The sequence below is a fragment of the Amphibalanus amphitrite genome, unplaced genomic scaffold, assembly GCF_019059575.1.
Source record: "Amphibalanus amphitrite isolate SeventyFive unplaced genomic scaffold, NRLGWU_Aamphi_draft 000689F_arrow, whole genome shotgun sequence".
NCBI lineage: Eukaryota > Metazoa > Arthropoda > Thecostraca > Balanomorpha > Balanidae > Amphibalanus > Amphibalanus amphitrite.
In genome coordinates this window covers 15599-26990 of record NW_024882183.1, presented here as the reverse complement: position 1 = coordinate 26990, position 11392 = coordinate 15599, and the positions used below count along the sequence as shown (strand labels likewise).

General features: G+C 46.6%; 1 protein-coding gene across 1 annotated transcript; it reads right to left on the bottom strand.

The window, feature by feature from the left end:
* Positions 1 to 3707: 3707 nt before the first annotated feature.
* On the bottom strand, positions 3708 to 8501 carry LOC122364646. The gene is made up of 2 exons (XM_043335253.1): positions 8150 to 8501; positions 3708 to 3832 (listed from the first exon to the last, which is right to left on the bottom strand). The coding sequence occupies exons 1-2, from the start codon at positions 8499 to 8501 to the stop codon at positions 3708 to 3710; spliced, it is 477 nt and encodes a 158-aa protein (XP_043191188.1).
* Between the last annotated feature and the right edge of the window lie 2891 nt (positions 8502 to 11392).

The window sequence follows — 11392 nt, the reverse complement described above, 5'->3', positions numbered from 1 at the left end:
TTAGGGAGTTTATCCCTCGCCCGTATTGGTGTTTTTCCAGCCGGGAACGTATGAAGGGGGGGGGATCCGTTGGGCCCCCCTTGCCATTTCGCCCGATCGAGCTAGAGCTTCGCTGAAAAAACGAGCGTGTTACCCGTGACGGGAGGAAGTCGACGATACCCAATTTTGAGGTCCTTGGTCATTGGTTGACCTTCCAGGTCAGGTTAATGACCCAAAAGACGGGAAAATTGGGACCTGTTAGAACGTCGTAGTGCGGCTGCTATGGGTTTTTTCGAGGTGCTGATCACGAATATCATGTTAGTTTTGATCACAGATGATGCCTTAATGTATTTAGGCCAGGTCGGGTCATGTCAGGTCAGGTCAACCAGTAGGGGTCCTGCCGGGTATTCGTAGTAGGTGTCAACCGCCTCTAACAGCTTCGTAACATGTTACGAAGGCACCAAAACTACTTCGTAATTGTTCATATGGTTGCTAAATTCGAATTCAGCTCCAAAAACTGGCCTAACATGTAAAACTCGAAACAGTGAACCGAGGTCATCAAAGGTCAATGACCTGACCAAATTTTCAGGGTATGTGTTAAATTGATGAACTCGAAGGTAATGAAAGTTTTGTTGCGATCGGCCGCTTTTTACGCGAGTTATTCGCGAAAAACTGACGGGGGGGTCCGTTCACCCCCACCCCCTTTACGGGCGAGGGTTAAGACACTCTCAGACAATACTTGCGAATCTAGCTTAGTTGGGGGTTAGACGGGAACATTGTGTTCGCATAGGCATTTTCAATACTGGCAAGGGATAATGATAGCTATGTTGTTGTGCTTACCGATACACGATAAGTCGCCCATGGCGACTCGTGCAAAATGTCTTCTCGTCCGAGAAAATTTAGGAGTGCATGAATCACGATTCTATATGCTTGAGATAGTTTCAGACCATTCTTGGCGCCAAAATAGCAATCATATTTCCCCATTGACTTAAAAGGGTTTAACGTAGGTATAAGTTTCATGTACCTATGGATTTTTGAAGTTTTCATCTTGCTTCCACTCAATTCTGCGTAAGATGCCGGGTTCCGTGTCTACCTAGCTTGAACGTAACGGATGCAGCGGCCGCAAACGTAAATCGAGGTCCCGAATTCCCTATTCCCCAACACAGGCGGCGGCCGCTTCCTGGTCTGCGCAACACGGCGGCACCGTTGGACACCATCTGGTGGCCAATGCGCCCTCCACATTATAATAGAGTTCAGTGAACGAAAACCACCAGTCCGTCCGCGCCACGTTTCGCCGCGCGTGAAACTGCCGCGGCCGCTGCCCTCGCCTCTACGGGCCGGCGGAGCGTGGGCGGAGCCAGGTAGCTGACGTCATCCAAGTGTGCCGTCACACGCTTCAAAATATTTTGCGCGGTGCCCGAACACGACTCTAGTATTCTGTAGTCTGTACCGGCGGACGTCCTTGTTGCAGAGCTCGGCCGCCTCCAGACATCATCCCTGTTGGAAAAAATGCAGACTCGTAGATCTGAGCCGAGTGGATGAGGAGACAATGCAGCGTTGCCGGCATGCTGTATAGTGTATATGTTACAGGCAAAGTGAAAACTCGGGCATTTTGCAAAATGCCTAGGCAATTTGCAAAATGCCTGACCGGCTAGGCATTTTGCAAAATGCCCAGGCAATTTGCAAAATGCCTGACCGCCAGGCATTTTGCGAAATGCCTAGGCAGTTTGCAAACTGCCTGACCAACCAGGCATTTTGCAAACTGCCTAGGCAGTTTACAAAATGCCTGGCGGGTCAGGCATTTTGCAAAATGCCTGAGTTGTGATTGATTTATTTTACCGTTTTTGTTTACCACAGGCGTTGACCATGTCGCTCCCATGTGCTTGAGCCCCAAACACATTCAATATTTACGAATATACCCACGTCTTGCGCCACTTCTGTCGAGATGGAACCACTACTGAATGGTGTAGATTGAGCCAACGTCTCCCTATAATTTTCGTATACGGAGTTGTAGCCGTTCGTGTGTAGGAATACTGCGATGGGGCGCGGAGCATGGCACAGAGAAACATGGGCGCGGAAAAACGCGGCGACCGGTCGAATATTGACCCGACATTCTTCGCTTCCCGTGCTTATTTACATCACGGCAAGAGAGGGCCGCAGCGACACGGGGTTGCCAGCGATCGATAGAACAGAGACAAGCGTATCCAATAAACATTTTTGTTAATCACGTGTCACGTGGAAAGAAATAGTCTATATCTTGAGAAATCAGCCATTTTTGGTACATTTCAGGAAAAACAGCATTTAAAAAACAATGGCAATGCATTGGAATGAGATGAGATACAGTCCATAGACAACAAGAACATGTGGCTTTTCCGCTTTTCCAGAAAAGCAAGTTTTTGGTCATCCACGACCCACGTGCACACCTTTGTAATAAAAAGACGCTTAGGCCTTAGAAATTACAAGTTTTACATGCAACGGGCATGTTCATCTTTACACAGTCACAATGCATTAATAATGTAGACGTGTGGCTCGCCAACCAAGCTACCATACATCGAAAGAACATTCTTTTCTAATCAATATCCACACAAAGTATTTCCAGAGTCATCAAGGCTCTTAGAAACATAACCGTGTTTAACGCGTGTTTACCGATAAAACCGCGCCGGGCGCCCGGTAGCCGGCGCGGCGGCCGGGCCGCTCGCGCTGCCTGGGGCTCAGTGACCTTGAACTCAGCAGCGCTACCCGGAGAATGTCTCACTGTATGTCCTCCCACTTGGTGCGTATCGCTTGTAGTGCCCCTGTTGGCGGCACTTACAATGATGCTTACGCATCGTCGCTGGTGTGAGTTCGATGTCAGGCATTTTGCAAACTGCCTGAGAAAATAATTTCAGGCAGTTTGCAAAATGCCTGGTGGGCCAGGCAGTTTGCAAACTGCCTAGGCATTTTGCAAAATGCCTAGGCATTTTGCAAAATGCCTGGCCGATCAGGCATTTTGCAAATCGCCTGGGCATTTTGCAAAATGCCTAGCCAGTCAGGCATTTTGCAAATTGCCTAGGCATTTTGCAAAATGCCCGAGTTTTCACTTTGCCTGTAACATATATACATCATCATCATCGTCATCATCGATCAGTTTATTAATTACACATTAACTAGACGTGCATCTTAACTTGTCGCAGACAGACGCATAAGCCGATTCGCTTAAATTGGAGCGTCGTGTCTGAAATCAAACTAATCAAATAAAAATACACGAAGCAAAACATACCACAGGGCACAGTCTCAAGTACAGCTCGGCTGTCACGGTGCAGAAGGTAGTCAACTTCGCTGTGTTGACAGGGCAGGCGCAGCTGATGACCTGGAGGATAACTTTCAGTCGAGTGATGAGCTCCTTGTCGATCCCCGTGCACTCCCGAGTTTATCTCGGGCCTGGAATGCACGTCATGCTGTGTTGCTAACATTTCAGCTCCCAACACCGCCTGACCATGCCTCACTAACTCTCATGCCCAGTTCCCCTCGGAACCGTGCTTGCAGATTTTTTGCGTCTTTGACAGCCTCATGGTTGTCTGATCCGGAAGCGCTGCGGCGCTGCAGCAGAAGTCGGCAGGAGATGAACAGCAAGTCCACAATGACTCGAATCCAGCAGTGAAGCACGCTGATGCCGAGCTCAGTGTTGGCTGGGCGGCGCAGCATCTCCTCGAGCTGATTCATCTGCCACGGAGTGGCCCAAGATACATTTAAGGAGTGGCCGCCGTCTCTGTGAGCGCTGCCACCGCATTTCCATCCAGCACAGTCAGCTGTATCCGGTAACTGTAGCACAGGGTGTCTAAAGAATGTCTTCCATGCGCTTCTTTTTCCTTTCCTGAAGAAAAACGATGTCATGTCACCGCCAGTGAAGGCATGAAAGGCCAAGAGTCCCTTCAAGACGGTTGTCGGCAGAGACTCTACGACGTCATGAATGGGGATGTATTTCTGGTCTCTGTTGGATCCGGTTCGCATCCAAAGCTGTTTTGCCGGCAGTTTCTCGCGGTGGTACGTGAGCAGCACCAGGACGTCTGTGTCGCGAGAGTACACGATGACCGTTTGCTGTCGCATGTTCGCCACGTGTAACAGAAGTCTGGTATCAGCTTCTTCGTGTATTTTGAACGCCAAAGTCAACGAACTCAACGCAGTCGATCCGAAGATTCAGTTTACTGTGGGAACAGAAAAGGGAGGTTCCATTGCTTTCCTAAATACGGAAGCAGTCCGAAGCGATAGTCGTGCAAAATTCAAAGTATATCGTAAGCCTACAAACCGGGAAGATTATGTTCATTTCTTTTCCGGTCATAGTGATACAGTTAAAAGTGGGGTGGTCTTGGGCTTTTTCTCAAGGGCTTTTCGTATTTGTAGTGAGGAGTATCGCTGAAGAAATTGAGCACATTTTTCCAGTTTCATAAAGCTTAACCCTCGCACCGACGGGGGTCTGCGCCAACTTCGCACCGACGGGGGGGGCGGATGACCGCCCCCCCCCCTGAGATCTCGAGAACGAAGCAAGATAGCGACAAGCGGTAAACGGCATCGGATACGCACGGCCAAGATCTACAATTTTTACTAAGGTCATTTTCAGGTCAGGTCAAAGATGACGTCACAGGGGTCGAAAAAGTCAAAATGGCGGCGCTATATATGGAGAGTTTTTCTCGAATAACTTTCGAATTAGTCAAGATAGGAACAAAATAAGGGCATCATCGTGATCCTCTCGTCAATCTGCATCGAATGATATATATGTTGACCTCGAAAGGTCAAGGTCAAAGGTTGACCTCAGGTCACGTGACCTCGAGGTCATCATGTATACCATTCGATGCGTCTTGACGAGCTGAACACAATGAGACCATCCACGCGTCTGTATCTTGTTCCTGTACGGAGTTATTGGCCAAAAACCTTTGGTGACCTTTGATGACGTCACATGACCTCACAGCTGCCCAACAGCAAAGCAGACCTCAAGGTAGTGAAGGTTGATCGTATATGAAGTCATGTATGGTATATGGGGCCATTCCGACCGGTTTTAGTGGTAAAAACAGGGAGTTGATTTTCCCCCATTGACTTATAATGGGGAGGTCGCGAAATTGACCTGACCTTAGGTCACCGATATCAAAATTCCGAGATATAAAAATTGTAGCTACTAATGACCTAATAATATCCTGCGACTTTCAAAGGCCTCCGACATCTACTGTAGCTCTGGCACGGTGACAAAGTTGCAAAAAAGTGACTTGAGGTTGGGTCATTCAAAGTGACCTGGTGACCTGACCTTAAAAGGTAGGAAGTTCAAACTTGCACACCATGTGTAAAATTGATGAGGTTATAGTCATACCAAATTTCGCGGCGCTACGCGCCGCGGTTTTCCCGCTATTCGCGAAAAACCTCAGGGGGGGGGCGGATATCCGCCCCCCCCGTCGGTGCGAGGGTTAAATGTCCCAAAGGCTATCTCATTCGTCTCCAGAAAAAAGCGTCGAACTTTCGAAACAGAGCAAAAGCTGAAGCGAAACGAAAGAACGACATAAGATATATTTCATTACCGAACTCAAAAGCAGCCGAAAACATCGCGAAAGAACTTGAAACGACAGGCGTCAAAGTCGCATTGACTTCTGGCAGAAAAATAGATCATGCAAAAGAAAATAAGTAAGAATGTAGGTCTTAGCGTTGTATATCAGGTACCCTATGGGCATTGTGAAAAGTCGTATATAGGTAAAACAGGTAGAGGCATGGACATAAGATTATAGGAACATAGGAGAGATGTAAGAAACGACATGGAACACAGTGCATTCCTGTATGTTTGATGCAGTGTTGCAATGCAATCCAGCCATCCAAGAAACTTTGCGCGAGACGTTTTCTTTGATGGTTTTCTTGTATAGCTTGATTTCATCTGGAGCTTCTGCTTTAAAGGAAATTTGTAAGCTTTGCTGTATTGTTAAAGGGACTATCCCACCTTTATTCGTCATCCTTCCGACGGGCCGGTATGCCCATTTACAGGAAGGTGCCCCTCCCCCTGGGCTACGGCTAATGTGGGAGCCCACCCCACTCCTGGTGACACAGCTGGGGACGACGCCCGCGGAACGGGCGGCACCGGGGATCGAACCCGGAACCTCCCGCACCGCGGGCTGACGCCTTACCAACTGCGCCACCAGGGCCGCATTAACATGGGGATTGAGTTGAGATAGCCAAGTTTGCGGCGAGGTTCAGAAACCACTATCTATCTAGGTTGCAACCGCCGCGGCCTCTTGGTGTTGAAGAAATTCGTTCCCTTCATTTGAAAATGGGCCTTGTACAAGGCCCTATCTTCAACATGGAGCGACCGTTAGTGTGACGTCACCTCGTTTAGTCATTCTGATTTAAATGGGTTTGTTCGTTGAAAAATCGCTTAAAACTTGGTCTGAACTTTGTTGTGGTGCCTACAGAGTAAAAAGAATCAGCTTTATGACAGTAATGTGGCCTGGGGAAGGAGGTAATTTTGGGCTGTGACGTCACATATTTGAAAGTTTGTGTTTGGAATATGGGAAGCCTAAGATGTTTAATGAAAAATAAATGCCAGAACCGTGTTCCTGGTCATCCAATCTATAAAGTCGGGCACAATTTAACTGGTTTTAACAACATTTTAGAAGGTGGGATAGTCCCTGTAAGTAATAAGAACTGCCTTATTTCACTTGAATAGCCGGTGGTAAAGTAACGTAAAACGAAAGATCTGGCTCATTGCCAGCTATTAGCTTCCCCTCCCCGGTATGCCTTAGTGCAACCGGGATGCAAAATTCAAAAAAAAAAATACCCAACGTGTACTTAATGTAACTGTATTTTATTTCTGCAAATTAAGGCCTTCTTAAGCTGATAAACGATATTATGAAAGTGTAAAGTCATTCTTGTAGTGCTCTTTGTATGTAAGGCATGTAGGTGATTGGTAAATTCCTTTTTAATGACCTCCTTACAAATTATTTATGTTTTTGATGTATTTAGCTTGATACAAATTTTCGGCCACGGGCCTTGATCACATATCAGTTTAAACACAGACACGAAAGACACACAGACACCAATGCAGTTACAGTTTTGCCAGTTTTTCAGTTTCTGTACAACTTCGCGTGATAAAAAAGCACAATATACCTACAGTTCTAAGGAATATGTTAGATGGGCCCAACAAAAACGATCATAGACAACCTAATAGGTCAAAAATTAACTTTAAATTCGTTTTCGTATTCGATTCATTCATCTACTTTTCGACGTTCACTCATGTACATGCACATAAAACCCGATAACTACATAATGTACCACGATGATACATTTCGATTCAGTTGCGGCTTTAGCTTTCGGATTTGTAGCGACTCACTTATCTTTCGGTGTGGATGGTCGCCGGTTTTTTGAATGATTTCCACCGTTAGAGGAATTTCACCCCTTTGAAGTTCTAATTCTCTGTGAGCCGATCTAAAGTGATCACCAATGGGTGTGTCTCGGGTCTTGTTCTTGGCGCTTACGACATGCTCATTAAAACGTAGCCTAATAGGCCGTTTTGTCTCGCCCACATATGTTACTTCTTCTCCACCTTTCTGGCAGACGCTACATGTGATTCTATACACTACACCTGCGGTTAGGCACTTCCCTTTCAATCCCGACTCACAAGTATTGCAAACTCGCGACCCTGCTGGGCACTTGGGATGGGAGAGGGCAGAACGTGTGAGGCGGCTTTTCAATGTGTTCTTGCTTTGCCAGGCTACTCGCAAGTTTAAATCAGTTTTTCTCACGATGGCATTGACTTTGGCACAGACGGTCTCGTCGATATATGGTAGAGTCAGGTACCCGTCTAGCTGCTGTACTTGCTGCTTTTTGTGGTGCCGGTGCTCTCCATTTGTCGTCGGATGTGTCTCTGCTCGGGTAGCCTCTCGTTGCAGCCTCCGCACCAACTGTTTTCTGTAGCCGTTTTCTTCGAATAGCTGCTGTATCTTCTGGCAGGAGCGGGCACGTGCCGCTGCATCTGACGACAGTCTGATGGCGCGTCGAAACTCGGCTCGTATCACTGCCTGCTTGGTCTTCATGGGATGTGATGATGTTTGATGGATGATGATCCCGGAGTGATTTGGCTTTATATATAGCTCTGTTTGGTACTTGGAATTTGAGTTCACAGTGATGAGAGTGTCCAGAAACGGTACGTTTCCAGACTTACTGCTATCTTCCAGAGTGAACTTGATTCTCGGGTGGATGGAGTTGAGGTACTCGAGGAACTTGTTCAGCTCGTCTCGTCCGTGAGTCCAGACTCCAATGGAGTCATCAATATACCTCGAGTAGAACTCTGGTTTCAGCACTGCATTGTCCAGTGCCCGCGTTTCGAATTTGTGCATGAATATGATGGCTACTGGGGGTGCCACCTTGTTGCCCATGGCGATGCCGACTCGCTGTCTGTAGAACTCGTTGTCGAATTCGAATACATTGTTTTCGAGGCAGTGGGTGAGAAGGCGGGTGACGTCATTTGGTTCTAGTCCACACAGGTCGATTTCGGCTCGGTGTTCGTCTATCATATCGGCATATGATAGACGTCGATTTCGGCTCGGATAGACGAACACCGAGCCGAAATCGACCTGTGTGGACTAGAACCAAATGACGTCACCCGCCTTCTCACCCACTGCCTCGAAAACAATGTATTCGAATTCGACAACGAGTTCTACAGACAGCGAGTCGGCATCGCCATGGGCAACAAGGTGGCACCCCCAGTAGCCATCATATTCATGCACAAATTCGAAACGCGGGCACTGGACAATGCAGTGCTGAAACCAGAGTTCTACTCGAGGTATATTGATGACTCCATTGGAGTCTGGACTCACGGACGAGACGAGCTGAACAAGTTCCTCGAGTACCTCAACTCCATCCACCCGAGAATCAAGTTCACTCTGGAAGATAGCAGTAAGTCTGGAAACGTACCGTTTCTGGACACTCTCATCACTGTGAACTCAAATTCCAAGTACCAAACAGAGCTATATATAAAGCCAAATCACTCCGGGATCATCATCCATCAAACATCATCACATCCCATGAAGACCAAGCAGGCAGTGATACGAGCCGAGTTTCGACGCGCCATCAGACTGTCGTCAGATGCAGCGGCACGTGCCCGCTCCTGCCAGAAGATACAGCAGCTATTCGAAGAAAACGGCTACAGAAAACAGTTGGTGCGGAGGCTGCAACGAGAGGCTACCCGAGCAGAGACACATCCGACGACAAATGGAGAGCACCGGCACCACAAAAAGCAGCAAGTACAGCAGCTAGACGGGTACCTGACTCTACCATATATCGACGAGACCGTCTGTGCCAAAGTCAATGCCATCGTGAGAAAAACTGATTTAAACTTGCGAGTAGCCTGGCAAAGCAAGAACACATTGAAAAGCCGCCTCACACGTTCTGCCCTCTCCCATCCCAAGTGCCCAGCAGGGTCGCGAGTTTGCAATACTTGTGAGTCGGGATTGAAAGGGAAGTGCCTAACCGCAGGTGTAGTGTATAGAATCACATGTAGCGTCTGCCAGAAAGGTGGAGAAGAAGTAACATATGTGGGCGAGACAAAACGGCCTATTAGGCTACGTTTTAATGAGCATGTCGTAAGCGCCAAGAACAAGACCCGAGACACACCCATTGGTGATCACTTTAGATCGGCTCACAGAGAATTAGAACTTCAAAGGGGTGAAATTCCTCTAACGGTGGAAATCATTCAAAAAACCGGCGACCATCCACACCGAAAGATAAGTGAGTCGCTACAAATCCGAAAGCTAAAGCCGCAACTGAATCGAAATGTATCATCGTGGTACATTATGTAGTTATCGGGTTTTATGTGCATGTACATGAGTGAACGTCGAAAAGTAGATGAATGAATCGAATACGAAAACGAATTTAAAGTTAATTTTTGACCTATTAGGTTGTCTATGATCGTTTTTGTTGGGCCCATCTAACATATTCCTTAGAACTGTAGGTATATTGTGCTTTTTTATCACGCGAAGTTGTACAGAAACTGAAAAACTGGCAAAACTGTAACTGCATTGGTGTCTGTGTGTCTTTCGTGTCTGTGTTTAAACTGATATGTGATCAAGGCCCGTGGCCGAAAATTTGTATCAAGCTAAATACATCAAAAACATAAATAATTTGTAAGGAGGTCATTAAAAAGGAATTTACCAAGTGTAAAGTCATATTTAAACCCAGGTATATTAATGATAATAAATCGTTTAGCGGACTGACTCTGGGTGTAAAGAAGCTATTTTTCCCTGTACTTCGACCTTTATTGACAGGTCGTCAAAGGGGCAATGCGATTCAAAAAACAAACAATAATCATGCTATACTGCCATTCACGAAATTCTCAAAATGATCGATGCTAAAACACGTGACACAACTTACAGACAGTTCGTACTCCAGTAGGTCTACTTTTTCAAAACACTATCCCATATAGGGCTAAGCGAGAACTTTCCGACACCCTGATTCAGTGATGGGTTGCATAATCGAATCTCGATGGCCTCCCTTACGACATGGCGGGACCATGTTGGCTCGACCGCCAGCGTGCTAGCCTGACCTGGGTCAAATGGTTGGCGACACTGGAGCCAGTGTTCAGCTAAAAGGGATGTGTCTGACCTCCCATGCTTTATGGCTGCTACGTGTTCTTTAACCCGCGAGTTGCTGGGGGGGGGGGCGTTAAACGCCCCCACTTTTTCGCCGGGCCATAGCATAAAAATGGCGCGCCAAATTTTGGGTACCTGTAGGGAATTGATTGAAGTTTATTGTGACAAAGTTTCAAAAAAATCGGTCGGAAAATTTTTGAGATATCGAGGTTTTAGTGACGTCATGATTTCTGACTTTTCGACCAAAAACGGCATATGTTAAAAAAAACATATAAAATCACAGAATAGACATACAGACATGCCGTAAACGCCATTAGACTGCCAATACCATGATCAATCAAATGGCTATCTTCGATTATTGATTATCGTTCTGCATTTTCCAAAATATACTTCACTATATACTTCACTATATACTATACAATACTTCACGACCATGATACATGAATTTCTTAAATTGAACTTTTTGAGCCAAACACGTACACATATGATAAAATGAATGTCACCATCGTGTTCTACGCCCCAAATTACCTATAAAACATGTGTCACAGGCTGCGAATATCAGTTTTGATTTTCGGGGATATGTGCCTACCCGGTTGACCTGACCTTGACCCTGACCTATGCTTGACTGACCCCTATATGAAGCTGACACTCTTGTAGGCCTTATATGATGGATTGTGCACCGTTTTGACAGAGTTTATGGCGAGAGGCGCCCATTGCGAAGTCCTGAATCCATGCTACTGAAAGCCCGATTTCAGGTGTTTGACCTGACCTTGACCTGACCTGTGACCTCAAAATTCAACTTTAAAATACTCATCTGA